At 36.2% G+C, this 21,803-nt stretch overlaps 3 protein-coding genes across 4 annotated transcripts; all 3 read right to left on the reverse strand.

The window, feature by feature from the left end:
* Window positions 1-2,747: 2,747 nt before the first annotated feature.
* On the reverse strand, window positions 2,748-5,106 carry LOC105569126. The gene is made up of 4 exons (XM_012025318.1): window positions 4,980-5,106; window positions 3,907-4,216; window positions 3,526-3,719; window positions 2,748-3,107 (listed from the first exon to the last, which is right to left on the reverse strand). Exons 1-4 carry the CDS (start codon window positions 5,104-5,106, stop codon window positions 2,761-2,763), a joined length of 978 nt encoding a protein of 325 aa, XP_011880708.1. The 3' UTR covers window positions 2,748-2,760.
* Window positions 5,107-6,618: 1,512 nt separating this feature from the next.
* Window positions 6,619-13,130, reverse strand: LOC105569127. 2 transcript variants are annotated; one of them, XM_012025320.1, is made up of 5 exons: window positions 12,922-13,130; window positions 10,842-11,570; window positions 9,929-10,048; window positions 9,162-9,466; window positions 6,619-8,573 (listed from the first exon to the last, which is right to left on the reverse strand). In XM_012025320.1, exons 2-5 carry the CDS (start codon window positions 11,473-11,475, stop codon window positions 8,151-8,153), a joined length of 1,482 nt encoding a protein of 493 aa, XP_011880710.1. In that variant the 5' UTR covers window positions 11,476-11,570; window positions 12,922-13,130; the 3' UTR covers window positions 6,619-8,150. The 2 variants fall into 2 exon arrangements, with proteins under 2 accessions (XP_011880710.1, XP_011880709.1); XM_012025319.1 differs by having other exon boundaries at window positions 9,929-10,102.
* A 1,768-nt stretch (window positions 13,131-14,898) lies between these two features.
* LOC105569128 lies at window positions 14,899-20,500 on the reverse strand. The gene is made up of 4 exons (XM_012025323.1): window positions 19,670-20,500; window positions 19,017-19,284; window positions 18,220-18,483; window positions 14,899-17,489 (listed from the first exon to the last, which is right to left on the reverse strand). The coding sequence occupies exons 1-4, from the start codon at window positions 19,916-19,918 to the stop codon at window positions 17,401-17,403; spliced, it is 870 nt and encodes a 289-aa protein (XP_011880713.1). The 5' UTR covers window positions 19,919-20,500; the 3' UTR covers window positions 14,899-17,400.
* Between the last annotated feature and the right edge of the window lie 1,303 nt (window positions 20,501-21,803).

Raw genomic sequence — 21,803 nt, forward strand, 5'->3', positions numbered from 1 at the left:
CACAAAATATTACATTTACAAGCAATATATTTCTGTAAGTTTTTATTTCTTTTGTACACAAGTATTTATAAAATTTGAGAAAAAAATCATCTTAATTATACATTTTTTGGGCATACAAATTATTTTACTCATAAGCTTATGCGTTTGTGTTATTATCGTAAATCTAGACGGATTAAATCTAATTTAAACAGTCATGAAAACAAGTATGACATGTGTTAACACTTAAATAATCAACCTATTGATGATACATGTGAAATCGACTCACGCAAGAGTGTCATAAACTGATGATTATAAGTGTGAATCTTTCTCCAGAGACAAGAGAGAGAGAGAGAGATAGAGATTTACTTTTCAATAAAACCATGCTTCTTTGATTTTTCAAAGTTTTTGGTATCAGGAAACTAAATATTAAAACATAATTGCACCAAATATTTAATATATTCATAATTGCAATTTTAATCAGAATTTTAACAGATTTGCAGCTAATTTTTCTTTAACACAAATATTAAGATACAATTTTTAAAGTTGTTTAATATTTACTTGAATTTTGAATAAATTAAATTCCAAAGAAACAGAATGTAAATAAAATACTTTTTATTTAATTTTAAGTGCATTAATTTATACATTAATATGTATAATTATATATACATATTCCTTGATTTATGCGGTAAACAATCTCTTCATTTACGCAACACTTTTAATACAAAGTTTCGATTTTACACGATCTCATTTTAAGCGGTCAGAAAATATCTTTCTATAGTGTGTTTATTGTAATTATTATACATCAGTGAAGAAGAAGAAAAGTTCTTACTTGATTGCTTATTACATCGTTATAACCTTTTTTAATTGACTTGCCTGAAATCTATTCGCACAAGTGATAACAAGGTTACTTCTCTACTTTCATTATTACTGCTTTTGCACAAATATGCACAAATACATGAAAGAACTATTTCTACGGGCTTTTCTCTTACGTATTTTTGTATACTGACAGGCTCTATTTACGCGATTTTCAACCGCATAAAAAATCCACATGGAATGAACACTCGACGTAAATCGAGGGACACACGTACCTACTATTTAGTGCTATAATGCTCAGACTGCTGAAATCTTACATTATCCTTTTAATGACAGATTCTTGGGTTAGTTTTCACCTAGAGGAAATTTTATAGAAAGCTTGTAATAAAGAAACGTCGTTTTCATTTTAATAGCAAATTAGGAAACAATTAAGCGCGTTCTCTTTTGCTTAGTTTTATAACATAATTATTAACCCAGTTACGATAATTCTTTATAATCTTTGTGAACAAATTAATCATATCACGCGAGCACACTGCATCGATTCTCGAAATTGAGAGCGTATATCACAAAAGTAGCGCAAGAATAATAGGTAGAAACTAAGACAATAAGAAAGCTACTTGTATGCTATTATGCATGTACGTGTATAGAAAGATTCAAGTATTTCCGACAATAAACATATAAATAGAATATTTTTGAACATATATTTTAAATATTGACACAGAAACTAAACTATACATAATACTACATATAATTAAAATAAATTAATAAAAAACAGGTCGCGATATAATAAATATAACAATTAATCAACGTAGAAAAATTATTGAACGGCGCAACTGGCAATTCTAATTAGAGAAAATTTACATGTACTCACAACAGACATGCCTTAGTGGTCGAATTGGTGAGACGCTTGCCTGGAGTGTCCAGGGAGGTCCAGGTTCAAACTCTGACTGAGGTAATATTTTTGCTGAGGCAATAAATTTTCTCTACTTAGAATTGCCAGTTGCGTCGTTTAACAATTTTTCTACACTGGTTAATTACGTACTGGCGACAATAAGCCTTTATTATATATTTATTCTTCTTACTTGTAACAACTAATGTTAGAGAAATTAAAAGGGCAAGTCTATATTTCATTTCACGTTTTAATTATATGTACAATATATTTATACATTTTTTAATTTGATTCAAAACCTTAACTATATACATAATTAATACAAATTAATCAAAGCAGATTGTCATATAGTTTGATATAAAAATTGATGTAGCAGAAGTGAAATAGTAAATTTATATCTCATATTTTCGTTAAAAAAGAAAATGTATGAACTTGCACACTCATGCTTTAATTATACAGGGTGTCCTGAAATTCGCGAATCAAAATACCATAGCAAGAATGTCGTCGAAAAAAGAAATTAAAAAGTTATTTGCCATTTTTCGTTCCGAGCAGTAGTTTTTTTTAGATAAAAAGATATCCAAATCTTAAAGATATCCAAAAAGGTTCAAAACAGGCCAATCATACATTACGGTTGAACGGAAACCTGTCCGTGAGTCGCGCGTCGATAGTTTATAGCACTAAACTATTTCGCGACTCACGGACAGGTTTCCGTTCAACCGTAATGTATGATTGGCCTGTTTTGAACCTTTTTATCTAAAAAAAACTACTGTTCGGAACGAAAAATGGCAAATAACTTTTTAATTTATTTTTTCGACGACATTCTTGCTATGGTATTTTGATTCGCGAATTTCAGGACACCCTGTATATACACAATTATATGTATATTACGGCACATTCGGATACATATACAATTTAGTGAATAACAACGATTTATAATAATTTAATTTAAACATAATTTTTTTAGACATAATCGAATAAACATCTCATATGTATATAACACAAACTCTCGTAACAGAACATTTAGTTATTTGATTATAAGCTGTTTTTTTTAGAAATAACATAATAAATAAATTGTTAGATTAGTTATTATTAGATTTATAATGCTGATATCCGTGATATGCCAAGTCGTGACCATAGGAATCTACATTTCCATAATTATTACCGTGATAGTCAAAATTTGAATGTGATTCGTAATAAGGTTGAGGTTGAGCAACTCCATTTTTAGTGTACACTGGATAATACTGTGGATACGGTTTGTAAAGCTTAAGGAAACCTATTACACCAGGTATGATGATCGCTAAAAATCCAAGGAACTTCTTGAATGATGCCAATCCCAAAATCAAAGGCAACAATAATAATAGCTTCAGTTTGAAGAGCTTCAGAACAAGCAAGATTGGTATAAGAACTTTTTTGAGTCGATTACGAGCTAAAACAGATTTAAAGTTTATTTTAACATATGCTAAAATTTGCATATAATAAACTTAAATAATTTAAGTAACTTAAATGCCTCTTTCTCTTTATCTGACGAAAAGGGGCCTAACTTTTACAATAGGTTATAAAATTAATTAATTACGATTGATTAATTAAAGTAACATTCTATTCTTATATTATACATAAACGTGTTATAAATTGAGATTTAAAGATGGATGAAAATGAAATAAAAATAACAAACTAACAATGTTCTTTTATATGGATTTACTAATCAGTAATTTAAATTGACTAAACATGTGACGAAGGATTTGCGAGCGTCCTCTGCATAAACATATCACGCTCTTAAATCTTTTCAACATCTTCTATTGTTAAGAAAATTTTCTTTTACGTAAAAATGTTAAATAAGTACTTACAAAATAGGGTATCCTTCTTGTTCTCAATTGTATCAATCTCGTCAGCAATTTCATTCAAAAATCTCGGCTTATAAGCTTCATCAAGACTAGTTTCCTCGTTTGGAATAGTCAATTCGAAAGACATTGTCTTAACAAACCTTTCCATCTTCCTCTTCATGAAATTAACCATTTGATCCCATTCAGTTTCGCCGGATCTATTCAACATATTTTGAATTTAGAAGCACTTATTATAGTTTCTTAATAATTCAAACAACATATTTCCCGATTATCAAAACATTTAAGAAAATAATGCGCGCATTTCGTAATTGCACGTAAGCATCGTTACAGAAAGAAATATACTTATACATATATACTGTCGTACCTATAAAGATAATGACATACCTAGGTTCGTTAGAATATTCGTACGGTTGACGATATACTTCTGCTACTACTTGATCAGGCATTCGCTTAACTTGGACATTATCATTTAAAGAATACTCGGGATGATCAAAAAAGTCGACAAAATAATTTAATGCACGTGATTTGAAACATTCAGCCAAATCGCCAGTTAAACAACGTTCATTAACTTTTGCCAAATATGGATCAACATTTCGTCCAGTTCCAAGACCAATATAATTGAACAAATCTTCCACATGTTGAACAGGATTAAATCCTCGCTGTTGCGATGAAACTTCTTTAGGATTCTCTGAAACTGTAAATTCATTTGTAATTCTCGTTTATAACTATTAGTATTTTGAACATAATATTACAATTTAAAAGTAAAAATAAATTATAACAGTTTAAATTTTTATTTATTAATATTATGACTTCGACAAGGCTGGCAGCCTATCAAAGATAAAGTAAACCCAAATGCTCAAAGTACCAGAACGAATTGAATAAAACAGGATTTAAGTCTAATACACGAGGAAGAAGAAAAAGAATATCATGTCAGTATGTAGTGCTTCTTTTTTATGTAACGTTAATTATGCATTAATTGTGTAACGTCAAAAAGTTAGACGTTTATGAAAACTTTATATTTGGAATTGTTATATCGCCAGTAATTAAAACCAAAAATACTCAAGGATTAGATCGACCAAGACTGGCAGTTTTATTTAAATTTTACCACGTTTCGGCCAGTAATACTGGTCCTTATCAAGTGGATCTTATTGCTTGTGACAACGAAGCATCTACAAATCAATATCTTAGTCAAGTATAAGACGGTAATAAATTGTAAAATATAAAACTATAAAAAAAATGTAAAGCGGTAATAAATTATAAGAGGAACTACGAATAAATATCTTAGTCATAATATAAAACGATAATAAATTATAAAAGAAGAACTTACAGGAAAATATAAAATTAGGCTAATCGTCATCGCACTTTATATATTATGCAACAAATTAAACATATAACTGTTAAAAATTCTTAGCAAAAATTTGTTCATACAAATAATTTTGAGAAACAAAATATCTTACCTTGATGATCTGCTCGGTGTTCGGTAGCGGTATCTTCAAAGGTAATTTTCCCGGTAGACTGACAACATGCCAGCGAGGACAATGCCAACAAAATTTCTAGAATTACCAGCAACCGCTGCAATTGCATTCTGCTCTTCTTTTTGCACTACCTGCAATCCACAGATGTCAGCATTTTATAACGAGACATATTGGAAGACACAAAATCATCATATCGATACGAGTAATTAACATTTGCCTGCCGTTTTAAAGCAATATTGTAGACCGTAAACTGCGAATTTTATCTTTACAAAGTCAAATTATTTTGTTTCTAGCAACACTTTTTTATCTTGCATAGCAAAATGAATGTTGAAATATTTGAAATGCACGCATCCAAAATAAACAGTTACATTGCTATTGAACACGGGATGTAGCGACAACCATATTGTTTATGTTTTTGATTTTTCCAGAAAATAGGAAAACTTAAGTACGTTCAAATATCTCACCAAACTGTCAAATTATTGTGATTCGATATTCCTTACGCGACATCCTTGTCAAAAACCGCACTCGTGGTGATCCTCAAACAGCACTCGCAGATCTGCGAAATCGACTGTTGGCAGTCGACGCGCTGGTTCACCAAGTGCCGTTAGATGAGCGCACCAATCAGAAGTTAAGAACGAAAGCAAGCGGTTTTCTGATTCCAATTTGTGATCACGCGTACATTCCACTTGAGTATAATAGTAATTGATATATATATATGTATATATATCTTAGAGTTATTTTTCTGATCACAATTCTTTCAATTAAGTTGCAAAATAAATTGTTGCTCCACGACATAATTAGAAATTATAACAATATTGGTGAATTTTTTAAATAAAACAAAATAAGCAGAAAAATGTCATAATCGACCCACGAGTAAAGCGAAATCCGATGAAATAAATTATCAAAATGCGATAAAAATAAATTGTAAAAGAAATTGCTAAAAGGGGACAAAAATTAAAAGTAATTAAATTTTCTTAACTTACCTAATTAATTAGAAACTACAAGTTATAAAGAAACTTATAACTTAATACACCGGATGCTTCAAGAACAATTCAGAATGCTGATAGACTAACAACTTGTAAGAATTTGGGAACGAGTAGCGGACACACAGGCATTAGCCAAAAGTCATATGACGCCTCAACATAGGCACCTTCGTATTTATATGGGTGTACTCTCGAGTTCCGAGAGGGGATAGGATCCGTAAGTCGTTCCCAGAATGGCGAACGGGGAGGATTGACAAAAATTGAGAGTGAAAGTGGCGATCCGGAATAAGAACCGGAACTGGACAGGCTTAAGAGACGGAGACGGAAGGTACATCGTTGTGGGAGGGACAAAGTCAATGTACTTTCATCTGCATTTTATACAACCCAGTGTGCGTCATCGCCGTATTATGTGGATTCTATCTCACGTTATTTTCGTAAAAGAAATTTCTTTTCTCGCGCCGTAATAGTGGCTCTTGAACCATGAATCACTTCCCTTATACACGATTGTAACATTTATTGCTTTCTTCGTAACGCACAGATTTTGATATATGCAATTTCATCAGTTAGAAATTTTTAGAAATTTTGATTCATGTGTCACGTTGTTCTATACGACTACTTCTAATAAAAAGGAACTCCTCTTTTTGTTTTTATCGCTTTATGTCTTAAACAGGATTTTTGATTACATAAACGATTATGTCGCATGCTGACGCATTGCGCCGCCTTACTTTGGAGAAACCCGCGTAAACTGACGTCATAAATCTTTTATTGATGTATAATACATCAATTTATAAATATATCATGCAATTAAAATGGGATAATCGCAATTTTTTGATGTATAATACGTCAATTTATACATCAATTTATAAATATATCATGCAATTAAAATGGGATAATCGCAATTTTTTAATAAAATTAGAGTTAATCTAAATACACATGCGCTCTGCGCGACATGTTTCTCGCTCGGATTGCATAAATTAGAATCTTCAGCCTCACGTCACATAAATAAATAAATATCCAAAATCACTATCGATCATGTCAAGATTAAATCTTATACATGAGATAGCATTCAAAAAATAAACATAAATTAAGTGTGTAACAGTTTTAACATTGTACATCATATTTTATACAACTTATCAAATAATTGTTTGTTTATGCCGTTATAAATTATTTGCCAATCATTAATTTGTGCAAATGTCTATTTAAGCATATCGATGTGTTAAAATTGTTCATTAAATTTGCAAGAGTCTTGAGCAAGTTAAATCTGATGAAAGTATTGTTTAACAATTCTTTACTTATTGATCGTAAGCTGCTTAAGATTCTCCTATGAAAAAAACAAATTTCTCTAATAACATTTTCATATTAAAATCATAAGCAGATCTCGTTTCTATGTTTAATTCGCTTTGCTACGTGAGAAGTAGATCGAAACATATGTACCCGTCTCGTAATCTAAAGCGAAATATTATGTAAATCGAGATGTTCTTGATTGTGTCAACACAGTTTCTATTTTCCAAGGTGCTTGTAAAATAACATTAATATTACACAATTATGATCAAATGTCGCTCGACATGTCCCCTGTTCTCACCATGCATGTCCATTGGATAGAGTTTCACAGGTTCACATGCTGCTGTAGTATCAACAGCGAGCCAACACTTGCTACAAACGGTAATTTAGGAAACTGCGTTTGGTACATCAAGAGCCTGTGTTACAGAAATTGAAGATTCGAATAATGGCGGATTAAGACCGTCTCGGAAGCCTCAGGTGCAAATCAATTTCGGATTCCCTTGTCTAAGATGCTATCCCAAAATTAAAAATTGAGTACTTTTAAACATTACTTTTATTCTAACAGTTAATCAAATTTTTTTGGAGAAAGAAAAATCGAAATTGCGCATCTTGAGGCCCCTCGAGCGCGTCAACAAGCGCTTCGTGCGACCGTAGTAATCCACCACTAAGAACACCTAGAAACTTTACTTATGCGCAATATCTATGAAGGAATATTCAATCATTAGAGCAAACGCTAAACCTTTTTAGCGATTGCGCTAGTGCGTCCGATCAGAACTATAGGCCATCCTAAAGCTCGCGCATTTGACGAAGCGACATGAGATGCGTCTTCCTTTCTTCTATCGCGTTTGCAATTAATTAAGAGCAGCAACGAAAATAAGTTATGACGTTCTCAAAGCTTCCTGGCCTGAACGAGCTTATTAATATCTTGATACGTCGCGAGCATCGCCTGATTTTGCTTCAGGGACGGGTCTTCACGAGCGTTCGCACAATTCGCATAGATCTCTTCGCACTTGACGCCGTCCTGGCCGTCCTTGGCCGCTTTCATGTATCTGAAGAAACGCAGAACGTCGGGATTGTCGCTGCTGGGCTTTCTCAGCTCGTTGAGCTCCCTAGACAGCTGGGCGGAGACCAAGTTCGAGTACGGCGCGTAACGCGCGGGACTCCGATACATCGCGCACACCGCGTACTCCCTGCAGCCTTCCGTGTTGTGTCCGAGGCGGGAGAAAACGGCGTCCAGACGTGACAGCAGGGGCGAGTAGAACGGGTCGTAGTTCGTCAAAAGCAAAGAGCTCGTCGGGATCTCGTGGAAGACCTGCCGCCAATAATAAATATATGTGTTTACAGCTACGTATACTTAATGGTCACTGTATCCGTTACGCGCGCGGCTAGGCGCCGAACGAGTTAAAACGAAGCAAACAAGGAAGTGGGTCGCGTGAATCTCAATGACCGATGTCAATAGTCGAATAGTATCAAAAGTGGAAAGCACGGGCAGCATCTCCGGTCGTCGATGGTGTTAAAAAGTAACAGAGTAGGGGAAAAAGACGAATATTCTAATGGCATACTTACCCAGTTCATTATTGGACCAAACATTAACGAACAGTTCCTTCGAACTGTGCGCGACTGTTAAATGCGACAACGACACGCACAAATCAACGTGCACTTCCTACCAGTTGGAATTATTCGGTAAGAATTATTACTATTGCGCAATCAAGAATTCAATTAAATATTAATAAGAAGAGCCATGGTGATTTGTAGCTTCATTTATCAACTTGCTCGCTAACATATTGCATGCTATCCGAGTTGAAAAAAGAAGAAAGTGGTGCAGCGACTTGAAAGCCACGCGTTTATTATGTGACGAGAAAATAAACGAGATCAGCAATTGCACATTCGAAAAGCTCACCTTAAAGTCCTGTTTCTTAGAAAGTCCGTGTGCAGCCACGTGTCGCGTGTAGTAACGATCCGAAAGCGCATTCGCGTGAGATATTCTCGAATCGACGAATCCATAGCGGGACCCAATATCCGGAGTCTTCTGCGTCTGCATCATACTCTCGTCGTACATGGCGGACGCTGGTAACGTGCCCACCGGTTGTCGCGTCAGATAGTCGTCATTGTAAAGATCCGAATTATCCTTGAACTCGAAATTTTCTTCCGATGCTGCGACGGGCGCGACGGGAAGATGCGAGGACTGCGTGAAGGAGGTAACACCTGTAATTTATACGTAACGTTGTATTTACACTTTTAGTTCAGGACGCTTTCTTAAGTGACATTAATGCTACAGCGTGAACTCCGCAAGGGACGGAGAAATCATTGTCTCGACAAAGATTTCTCATTTTACGCTGTACTTCCATTTTTAGCATTCAACTTGTTCAATTTTGCAAATTTTAAGAGACACAGACAAAATCTATTAAAAATCAACTGAAAAGGTTACATCAAAATTTGATCTCTGAAGCTACTGAAATGGCCAAAACTCGTTAATTTTTCAACGTTATAAAATATTGCCGTACATAAAAATTGATATATCATTTAAGTAAGATACTTACCGTGTACTACAAGCATTTATAGCATACTCTTGTGAGAAAGAAGTAAAATATGATCGTGATTAGAAAAAAATTGTTTCGAAATATATTTCTACTTTCTAATAAGATTTACTAAACGCAAAACACATACCTTTTCCAACGATATTACCAATGCTGCCGATGATACTCGGTAAGAAAAGAGCGAGTAATACGCTCTTAATTATTTGCACGCCGAAGAACAAGGGTAGCAACAGTTTCTTCAGGCCAAATGCTAGAAAACCAAGTCCGAATCCTGTTAAAAAGGTACTCTTTCCCTGAAAGACGGCTGAAAGCAAAAGTACCAGCTCGTTAAAGCCCTGCCGTTAGCCCTGAAAGCCATGCTGCAAGCAGCATCTTTTTCATATTCTATCTCTCCAACTCCACGTGCCGCACGTTTTGCTGAAACACTCTATGTAGAAATAAAAAATATTCACCGCAATTATAATTAATTTGACTGTTTGCACAATGTTATACGCCTCGTTTTTCCTCATACCCGTTTTATTGCTGGTTTAGTTTGCATTTTTGCCAATTAGCATGGACCCAACCTCGTTACTTGATTTCACTCCAAAAAGCCAATTCATGTAGTTAAAGCTTTCTCTCACACCCTAATTTTATTTATGCCAATTCGTGATTACGAGCGTACTAGATTCGTCACTTATCAGGTAAACAAATTAATTGAATAGTTTGTCCTTGTAAGTATCAGAAATTTGTAGGAAAAAATATTCGAGGAGACTACATTTTGTAAAGAGATGATAAAATTATCTTGAAAATCAAATTGAAAGGTGGAAAGAGAAAAGATTACGTAATATTCTTTTCCTTTCTAGAAAATCTTAATTAACTGCTCGATTACTCTCACTCCGCACCAATTAACAATTATGCAATTGCTTTACGGCAAGCATCACGCTATGCGGATCGATGTGTATGATTATATCGCAGTTTCAGAAAATCCACCTTTCGTGTCGACAAAAGTAACGGCACTAGTACACACGCGAGAAAAATCTGTAGCAAGCGGTCTAGAAACTCACAACCGAAGAACGTCCTGGCTCTCCTGGCGAGATTCAGATCCTTATTCAGCTGTATCTTCATCACGTGTGTCCTGGCGTAACGATGAACCTTGTCCAGAAGATCCACATTCGACTTGGTATCTTCTTTTTGATCGTTGCACGCGACGCTTTGTGCTTCAGGTTTTCTTATGAGTTGCACGGATTTTGTTACGTTGTACGTGTCAACCTTTGAGAGTTGATCTAAAAAATTCAGCAAGTCCTTACGCATACAAGAGACCGTGAACTTCCCTCGGCAGTTTATGGAATTTGACAGAGACTGACTGGCCGTTGAGTTCACTTCGATTGGATTAGCCGTAACATTGGCCATCCTCGTCGGTTCGATCTGATAATCCGCTTTATCGTCCACGTGAAGCTCGAGATCGAACTTGGTTGGCTTTCCATGCATTTTGTGCGGATGCTCACGCGGGAATTGATCGGTTTTGTTTTCAGATTCATGAGAAAGTGGCACCTCGTTCTTCTCGATGTCATAATCGTGGCGCGCGGTCTCGTTCAAGGACGCAACCTCTGCGTGGACCTTGACCCCCACGACAGAATGAAGGCACGCAATAGCTAGGAGCACAATCGAGAATATCGCGGCTGCTCTCCCTTTTGCCATTGTCCGACTCGCGAAAAAGGCACCGGGCGCTTGTCTATTGGCTAGCTGTGGTTATTACGAAAGGAGAACTGCATCTCGACCCGCGGCTCCGTTTTCTGAAATAAGACAGATAAATCAAAACACATAGGGATTAGGAGCTTTAACATCAAATGCGTAAAATCATTGTTACGGTGCAAGCAGAAAAATGTAATGCTGTATACGTAATTGACCGAAGCAGACAAGTACAAGACATAATTACTGAAAACTAAATTTATATGTATAAACATATTATATATATATAATAATTTTGTGTTGCTCCTCTTCTAGAAAAACAATCTAGACTTTTTATAATATTATTTAAAAAGAATTCTCTCTATATGTATATGTTTAGATTTAAGTTATTAGAACTTTATTGATTTTTCAATTAATAAAGAAGCACAGTACTATACAAGAAATATTATTATTGAAATTATTAAGTAAGCTAAGTAATAATAGCATGGTATTCTACGTGGTAAAACTCGGTTATGCTAGATCAGTCTTGCATGTCCTTCCTCTTCCAAGAAGTCAGCTGATTCTTTCATCCATGTGAACTGTGCGCAAAGACCCTACTAAATATTTGTGGCAGATTAACTAAACAAATTCTATTTCTAATCTTGTTGACACTTGTTATTTTTTCATTTTAAAAACTTATATTGTAATTATACTTTTCTTCCAAGTCAGCAATTAATAATCAGTAATTTATTTCTTATTAATCTTAAATACTGTACATCGTTATAATAATTAAATTCTTCAATATTTCCTCATCAATTAATTAAATTGTTTATTTATAAAAATAAATACAGAAAAATATTAAGTCAATTAAAAGAAATCTGCCTCTCGTTTAATCTTCCTAGCATTTCATCTTATGAATTTTCAACAAGCTGCATGTGTGCATATATGTACATAATACAATAAAATATAAAAACTCAAAGAGTACACTGAGAAAAATGCTTCGATTGTATCAACGAGACATGTATGATAGAATGTATTTTGGCTAAACCAAAGAGAATTTCCAGTTAGCACGATATAGGGCTCAATATTTCATAACCAGAAGTTTGCTAGACTTCACTACACATCTGGTAAATCCTAAAGGAATTCTGATTCGTCCATTTTCTAACAGACGACTGGTTGAATCCACCGGATTTTTTTTCAGCGTATATGTATATGCATACATTAATCTAAGTCATAAATTTAATCTCTAGATCCAATACGCACGTGTGCAGTTAGAATTAATAACCAGTGTACAAAGTGTACGGTTATACAAGTGTCCTTTCACCAATCTATCCTAGTACAATCCCATTAACAATGCTTCGTCTATGCATTTGTTGCAACGCGCGGAGATAATTTAATTCGCCGGTCAAACGCACAACGATCTATAGAAAACTATTCGTCGGTACTTGTTGTCGCATATGGATCTATTATACTCACTTTCACGGTATATCTCTGACATCAACAACCTGCCCGCACCTAGGCCAAGAGATCGGCGTCAATTTCAGCGACCGAATGACTCCTTTTAATATTGAAAAACGACCGGGGGACGGTACGCGCCTGAATGACCAAGCGGCCAGAAAGTTGGAATCGTGTACGACGTCCAATACTATACTGGCAGCCGGTCTCCGTAGGATCGGCTCGACTGACCCGATCTGGGTTACCCGGCCATCCGTCTGTCCGTCCCTCTATCCATTCCTTTCCGCCTTCCTCGCTCACCACGTTCGTTCATTCGTCCGTTCGTTCCCGCCATTTGGTTTAGGATCTACCCTTCTTCCAAGGAAGAATCGCAAATATGACTATTAGTCGAGGGGGAAATTTCCCCATTCGAATCAATTGAATTTGTCATAGGTCTATAACTACCGACGCACACACCACACGGACGATTTCACCTGGCGGTATTTCGGCGAATGTCCAGATCTATGAGGTCAACGAGCCTGACCGGACGCCGCCCGATGATACAGGAGATGATTCTCCAAGAGATCGTCGATGAATAGATCTTAATGCTAATTTAATCGAAGAGAAAGGAAAGAGGAAGGAGAAGGAAACAAGAGAGGTAAATTATATGTGAGGGGATGATTAAGGTAAATCTAAGTCAATCTCTGAGAATTTTCAGTTGATTTAGTCTACTTTTTTTTTAGAATCTCTGGCTCTGGAATTATTCCTTTGTTTTATTTAAAAGAAATGCGAGATAAAGCACAATACAATGAAAAATCAAAACTTGCTAGTTAATTGGAAATTGTTGAAAATGAATCTGTCAACATTCTAAATCTCTTGGAAGAAGTGCGGTGCACCCGTTCGCGGCGACAAGAAAAATTAAGCTGCTTAATTAAGTAAGACCGCTCATGTCCACGTAATCGTCGAATGTAAGAAGCAACGATTTTTTCCAAGTCTTTTTTTGCGTGATCTACTTTTCATATGGAAACTACCTTCGGTCAACCAGGATAGTTGATAACTCGTTCAAGTCCAATCGAATTAGTCACGAGTTCAGTCGCGGTTGCACACCTTTACGAGCGATTTCTCTTGTGTTTTCTCGGGAGCCTCCGCCGATCCCGAATAATGTCTGTGACCTCCGAAAAACTGGTTTACCTGATTTTAAGTTTCGTCAACATGTCGGCCAGCCTTTCTTTCGTCTTTGATAGAGCTGACGGATGACTCGATTACTACAAAATGATTACCATTTGCATTTGGCATCCACGGTATGCGTGCCCCGTGTTTCGAAGTGCTATTTACTAACGGACAACATTGACATTCGAGAGAAACCCGTTATAACATAACGCCAAAAGAATTTTTACGAGAATGTTGTAAAATGTTATCGATGTTGCCAAACAAAAACAAAATTTTCAAGGCTTTATAGCCGACAAAGTTTGCATCGTAAATCGCGAGGAGTCCGCGTGGAAAACGGTATATGAAATAAGACAGCATTTCAATTGTCTCCGTAAGAATTGGTAGATATGTGAGACAACACCGGCAGCAAACCGTTCTTTAAAATTCAAATGCAACTTGTATATGAATATTTTAAATTGCAAAGAAGTAATTGATCTTTCAGGAGCTTAGTTTTGTCCTTGTCTTCAGAAATTTATGATACGCTTTCATGGCGACGTGTGCTCTTTTACCGACATTTTGCAGTATTGATAATTCAACTCTGCATTAAAAAAATTCTGATCCAATTTCCTTTATAAAAAGAGGGTCACACCAGTGTGTCACTTCTTTTGGTTTAAGTTTCACGTTCAAACCGGTGACACACGTGTGGAATCGTTTCTCGAAAACGCCGTATAACGTTCCCCGTATTTTTATATTTCAACCTTTCGTAGAGCTACTAAACGAGAAATCCTTTGCCGGTATTCCCTCCAAGTATCAGTACTCCGGCTTAAGCATGGAAATTAATCACAAAGTTGTGAAAATAATTCATCTTCGAGCGCATGAAAATAATTTACAAGAAAGTTACATTCTTACAAATATTTTTATATTAACGTGTCAAGTATGTAACAAATGTAATGTGATATTACAATATCTGTTATCGATTGCTTGACGAAACAAAGTGTGAAAAAGTCTCTCGAATATTGCATTTCAACTAAGGAAAGGTAAGGGGATACATTAACTATTTAAATATTCTACAATTTTATTTTCCTTATAACTATGTAGTCATACGCGCGCGCACACACACACACACACGCAACTCGCTTCCAATAAATGGCGAGAAATTTCAAAGAATTAAAATCTCGACTGTAGACATCAAACAGAATGTTTTCGCCGTTTACTCTTATCTTGAAAAATTGTTCATCCGTGTAACATGAGAGCCGCAAGAAGTGTTAAAAGACAGTGTTTCTTATCCATAAAATTAAAGTTCTATCTAAATATTTTTTCTCAGAGGTTGCCAGTCGTTTGTCATACGTAAACTTGATTGACTTCCGCGACAATTTTTATTTTAAATAAAGGAGGGACCGTTGCTCAAGTTGGACCTTCAATTGTTCGCGTGGCTGTGCTTTCCGCTTTCCGTGAACTCCACATGTGACGTCCCGAGAGGCATCTCCGGCGTTTAACGCACACCACTCAGAATCATCTACGTGATACGCGCGCACGAATCAAGCATGTATAAATCGTACAATGTACAGGAAATACGTTCGACGTAGATACAGATACGCAAGTCGAACGCCGTGACATGGACGATGGTCCGTTACATTAATGCGACTTTTTCGTTCACGTATAACGTAAGAACGTAACGGTCGAGTTGCCGCGGACGAGTGCACGCCGCGTATCGATCGCCTATCCTGTGGCGATGCGCGATGTATCGCTTCCGATTCGCGTTTCCTATTGTGTCGCAGGCGCCCAAAGTACTGTTGTCACTTTATCGCTCGCCATCAGAGCGCTGGACGACCCTCGCACACGTCTCGTGTGTTTTTTTTATTCTATAATAATTCTCTTACGACGGACAATATATCTAGTCCTGTAGCAGACAATATTAAAAATCGCAACAATGTGGAAAATTAATTCTTTATGAAGTAAGAAGCTCGGTCTGAGAGTCAGAGTGGCGGGATTGAGAGGCGCGCGTTAGGGAAATCTAGGATGGAAAACGCACGCCGGGAAACTGGGATTAATTCTATCGATGAGCACGTTGCGGGTCGGGAAAAGCGTATCGAAGAAAGGAAAGGGTGAGAGCAAAATTCACCAGTTGTAATCGTCATCCGGGGCCAAATATGTGTCGACGACAAGCACGATGACTGGCCTCTCGCCGTGCACTGTCCGCGAGCCGATAACGGTCTTCGATCGGCTCGTACGTGGGTCACACGTGTGTATACACATATACACACGGACACGTCGGTCAAGGTAGACGCACTGACGCATAACAGCGACACACGAGTTGGCTTGCGAAGGCGTTTGTGAGCCAGAAACCGGGCGCTTGTCCAAATCTGTCAGTAGGTCAGTAGAGGGGCCATCGTGCTCGGTCGAGTGACCTTGACCACGAATGATTCCCCTGCCCCGGTATGGTTCTTTCCGAATTTCACTTTGAAATTTGAGAAAGGTAGTCTGCGATAAACGCAGCACCAGCGCGCCGTCTTGCTATCTAAAATCAATCACTTTGCACTACATCGATGTAATCGCGTGTCGCATTTAGAAAACAAGCGAAGATTACTAGGCTTGAATTACCTGGGACTAGCTCTATTTCACATGCCGCTATAATTTGATTACTTTAGCATAAATACTTCTAATTCGATAGTGCTGATAATAAAATAGTCTAACTGCATTTTCATGCATTTTTTAAGTTGTACAAATAATTCTCTAGAAAAAATTCCAGTCTTTAACAGAAATCATAATGTCCGTCATTAATGTCGTCGAGTTTGAAATAAATCAGAGTCGACGAGCGACGAACATGCCTGCGACATCATCTTAATGTAAAAGTGGCAATAAATAATCTAAAGCAGGAAAGATGGAAGATAGAAAGTTGTACAAATTGATATTCTAAAAAAATTTTAAGGGGACAGGTATTTCATGCATTCCTGTTTGTTCAATGCGAATTTTAAGGAAAAGCCGGATGTATCCTTAACACCGTACCCTTTTCTCAAAGTCCGCAAGCTGCTAAGGTTAAAATATATCGACACGTTCCGCAAATAACGGTAAGCTACGTGAAAGTTATTTCGTGAATGTTCCTTGCTAGAACGAGCGTAGCCGAGAGATAGTGTTTGGCGACGTTCATTCAGCGCGTATCGATACATCGTAATTGCCACGGGCAATTTTACAGGGAATTACACGATTACTGAAATTACGCGGATCACAATTAGATTAATCACGATTGCACTACTCGTCAAAGTGTTATTTCGCGTGCCTCTCAATATAATTGACTCATATTTACAGCTCGCCTTCGGAAGATAACAAATATGAAATTGTCGTTGATGGCCGTGAGAGCAATCTGCAACATTTTCACCCGTAGGGATTGCGAAGTATCTGATAACTCGGATACCCTAACTGGTAATCGTTTCTGTGCCAATTACTGTCATCCTGTCCGTATCCTGCAAAGAAAATATCGAAATGCGTGTTACAAGTTTATACGATGCTCTTAGCAAATAGGCATAGAGATCTTTATTTAGATGCAAATTTTGTGCCGGGAAAGATTCAGAATTGTTGACATCAAATATTCGCGATGCGTGACATGACGTTAAAGATTTTAAAGGGAAGGCTGAATATAAATATGTCAAACATAAAACACTATCGGAGCGTGCATTGACAGCTGTTTCAAATCTAATACTTGTCGCTGTTGGCTAACATTAAATATATTTACGCCAACATAAATACGTCATGTGTATTAGTCTGTAAAGATGTATCATCTGTTACAGCTGAGCGACGTTATCTTAACTTAGCCTACATAATATATAATTATGCAAACCACCGCGTCGTGCCAGTGACTTTTGTTTAAAGAGCATTTAGAAGAGAATTTATTTCATACATTAGCGTATATGATTCAACATAAAATTCAATGCATGGAAATTTGTGTTGTAAAACAAATTTCTAATCTCCTATTTGTAGGCATGAGCGTAATGAATATTAAAATTACAATTTAAGAGCCCCTCGTTAGTCTTAGCATTGTTGAATCTCTTTAAGATTTTATCAAAGATAATAAATATGTACACCTGTGTGTTATCTTCGGTAAAAAAAATATATATATATAATTTGGCATATAACTTGCTTACGTGATATTTTTAATCGTCAAAGACAAAAAGAATATTTCTTAGACAATCTTACCTGTTGGATAATCTACTGTTGTGTCCGCTGCAGTGGACCACAGTTGGAAAGGTTGCGACTGATGCGAATGAGAGTGTGGCACTTTGCAAATCTTCAAATGCGCGAATACCGATGGTAAAATTAATGAGCCAAGTACGAGAAGCTTCTTGATAAAATGAACTCCTAGGAAAATTGGTAATAGCAGTAGCTTCAGCTTTAGTAAATTTAATAATATAAGAACCGGGAGGATTATAGACTTCTTCTTTTTGAAAATTCGCCAATTGCCTGTAAAGCGAACAGTTTATTAATTTTCTCTTTCTCGAAAAAATCGCCAAACTTTATTACGGATTGTGCGTTACATGTTGACATCATTGCCGTTACAGGAAATATAAGGTAGTAAACTCTGGCATTTCGCCGTCGCGTTCATCGCTTTTTTCAAATATATGGAACATTGCAGCAGATTGCATAGCTTATGCAGTGATAATACTTGTTACGTGTAACGTTCGCCGTTACCCGAAATAAAGTGCAACAAAAGCTACGATTACGCTCAGACACATCAGAATTCGAACAGTCCGTTATACAGAACAGTAAATACACCTTTCCTTTATTATTGCTAAGAAATCAATATACCATCATAAGAAGTCAAAGGATTTGTCAAGAATTTCAGGAGAAAAATAGAAAGTACCGATGTCCATTAGATTAACGAAAATAAAAGCATTTAACAAAAGTAATAAGGAAAAACTATTGTAAGAAAAACGTCGCGAGAGAATACATTGTCAAATATGCTATCATTTGTTAGATCTAATATAAAATTTTACCTTCCTGCTCTTTGTTATCCTTCAGCTGCTCAAGTTCATCGTCATCCACAAACATCAGACTCGAGGAAAAATCTCTGGCAACTGCCGAGTTGTCTACCGTATATACAATGGCACGATTTGTCAATAAATCCTCTATGCTATCTCTAACGAAGTTTAGAGCTTCGGTTATGCCGCTCTTAAATGCTCGAGAACGTGGCAAATAGGGCAAAAAGGATTGCTTGTAAATCGATGGTATCCTTATTATTCGAAATGGCCCATAACTAAATTCCTAAATTATAATAATTTACTCTTTAATTAAATTAATCACTACGTACAATTCGCTCTTTAAAATTATAGATCAGACAGATAAATGTTTACAGTTTGTTATTGTATAGTACATGCTATCAATTTTGTAGTTATTCATGTCTAATTAATTCTTTAGATCTGTTATTCTATTGTTATTCTATTGGTAGTACTAAGTAAATATAAATTTATAAAGGTAATATATAAAAATTAATATTGCAATAATTTACCATAAAAATAAAAAGTCATAAATTAGTAAACTTAATCACACTACTCATTATGGTTAACAACATGCAATATAAGTTGTCAATTCTTATTTTCGTTTTTTAATAACCAAATGTTACGTAAGACCGTAAACAGCAAACGCATACCTTTTCTCTCACTACTGTGTTTAGCCACTTGACGACTTTATATTTGCCACAAGTTGCAAAATCTTTCTTTAAGTGGCATTCTCCTTGACATTTTTGGACAAAAAGATCCGTCGTATTATCAAAAGTCAACGAGTGAGTCCGTCGAGAACATATAATTAACAAGATAAACATCCAACACGGTACATGGGCCACCCTTGGACATCCAACATTGCAAAACCACTCGATGGCCCCGAAATATCCGCACTTCATGATTTAGGTTGATTTCAACTTTGCACTGTTGATTTAGAATTTTGTTAGTTTCGATCAACCGGTTTATATTTCATTGCAGACCGTGGCGATGGTCACCTGTCTCGTTTCGAATTCTTGTATAGTCATTGTCAATCGTGAGGATTACATCAACTACACGAATCATCGAAATGCACCGCATCGAGAGAGAATTTCGTAATTACTCAAAAGAAATCATAAGTGACGTTATACGGAGGATTATCGCATGATACCGCGCACTCTTTTCACCGAATGATGCAGGATGATGCACGTTGCAGAAAGCCGAGATTAGCACACGCTCACTGACAGTGGTTAGAAGCTGTTCTGACCATTTATACGGCGTGCATTTAGGTCGGTGGGGGTAACGGTCCATGGCTTAGATAATGCTGTGCAGAGATTGCTCCTGCATTCTATACGATACGACGTCTCGGGCGACACTCGAGGACTCGCTGACGGTCGCTGGCTATTCGTGGAAATTTTCATGTAATAATAATAAAACAAACTCATCGCACCATAAAATTCGTGACATTAAACGGGACATCTCTAAACCGCGGAAGAAGACCAGAAGCATTATCTGAGCATGTCGAGTATATTATACTTTGCGGTAAATGCATTAATATTCTTCGCTAATCACTTTTTCACAGAAAAATGAACAGGTCAACAAGTGTAATTCGTATACAAAAATCAAGCTGCCTTAAGAAATCGAGTCTAATTATCTTATCAAGTCGATTCTTTAGAACCAAAAAGAGCAGGAGATTTGAAAAGAATATGTTCTTATTTTTGATGAGACAAGAATATAATTTTAACGGTATATTGCAGCTGCACGACTTGTTAGTTATCAGCCTAACAGCTGCCAGACAATCAGAAAGATATTTCACGAAGGCTTCAGGCTTAGTTGCAGAAACAGTGGTGAACCGCACTATATTAAACATTATATGCTACATTTTCGTTCTATATTTGATTAAGGAGAGTTCTATGTCGAATTTGCAGAAAGGGAGCGAACGGCGGCATATGCGACATTGTTATCACATGACCGTGATAACAATATCCTTCCGTTAGCCGTTTTAAAATCCAACGTAGGGTCTTCTCCGCGACATTCTACCTCACGTAATTGCAACATTCCTCGCGGCCGGTGGAAGCGCTACATTTTCTAGTGCACCCACCCGCAACGGCCGCTCAGTTTTTTAACGCAGATAATCATAGGTAACGTTATAATTCATACATTATCTCTTTGTAAAGCGGAAATTAAGTAAAATTGGGCGTACTAATTTGTTTTTAGAGAAAATATTCTTCTGCCAAGAGAACCTAAAATTAAATTCCATACAATTCGTATGACGTTTAATATTGAATCTCGTGAATTCTTTTCTTAGCAAACAAATATCAGAAACTCGGTAATTCTTCCTGTTCTAAATGTATACTTGAAGACGTTCCGAATTTCTCACAAATTTAAATTAAGAAATGTAATTTGTGATAATAAGATATTAATTTCGATTTAATTTTAATTTATAATTTCAATTAAACGTCAGCTGCGAAGAAATTCAATGTCAAATATTAAGAAATGTAAAACAAGAGTGACGTTTCTTCCGCTAATCGCGATTCTAAGTTATTTCAAAAACGGGAAAAGGTATAAAGAAATTAAAATAAACTAGAATCAACAGGTCGAAGAATCAAACTTGTGAGAAAGAAACGATTAACGGGCTATAGAGTATAATAAGCTAATAACGCACACAAATTTAAATCTTAAGTCGATGTAATTACAAAATAATGAAGAGAAAGAGACCACACCACATACGGATAAGCTAATTATATCAACAGTTAAAATTCATTGATTCCAAGGAAGATCGTTCGGTCTTGTCCGGTCTGGTCCGTA

The sequence above is a fragment of the Vollenhovia emeryi genome, unplaced genomic scaffold, assembly GCF_000949405.1.
Source record: "Vollenhovia emeryi isolate VEMERY1.0 unplaced genomic scaffold, V.emery_V1.0 DF939126.1, whole genome shotgun sequence".
NCBI lineage: Eukaryota > Metazoa > Arthropoda > Insecta > Hymenoptera > Formicidae > Vollenhovia > Vollenhovia emeryi.

Excerpts from the sequence above, each read along its gene's own strand:
- LOC105569126 (XM_012025318.1), bottom strand. The coding sequence starts at position 5,106 with ATGCAATTGCAGCGGTTGCTGGTAATTCTAGAAATTTTGTTGGCATTG. Across the intron at positions 4,217-4,979 it reads ACACCGAGCAGATCATCAAG|TTTCAGAGAATCCTAAAGAA; the intron begins GTAAGATATTTT and ends ATGAATTTACAG. Across the intron at positions 3,720-3,906 it reads GAATATTCTAACGAACCTAG|ATCCGGCGAAACTGAATGGG; the intron begins GTATGTCATTAT and ends TATGTTGAATAG.
- LOC105569127 (XM_012025319.1), bottom strand. The coding sequence starts at position 11,475 with ATGGCAAAAGGGAGAGCAGCCGCGATATTCTCGATTGTGCTCCTAGCT. Across the intron at positions 9,467-9,928 it reads TGGTAATATCGTTGGAAAAG|GTGTTACCTCCTTCACGCAG; the intron begins GTATGTGTTTTG and ends TATAAATTACAG. Across the intron at positions 8,574-9,161 it reads CTAAGAAACAGGACTTTAAG|GTCTTCCACGAGATCCCGAC; the intron begins GTGAGCTTTTCG and ends TATTGGCGGCAG.
- LOC105569128 (XM_012025323.1), bottom strand. The coding sequence starts at position 19,918 with ATGAAGTGCGGATATTTCGGGGCCATCGAGTGGTTTTGCAATGTTGGA. Across the intron at positions 18,484-19,016 it reads GGATAACAAAGAGCAGGAAG|GCAATTGGCGAATTTTCAAA; the intron begins GTAAAATTTTAT and ends TTCGCTTTACAG. Across the intron at positions 17,490-18,219 it reads AACAGTAGATTATCCAACAG|GATACGGACAGGATGACAGT; the intron begins GTAAGATTGTCT and ends TTTTCTTTGCAG.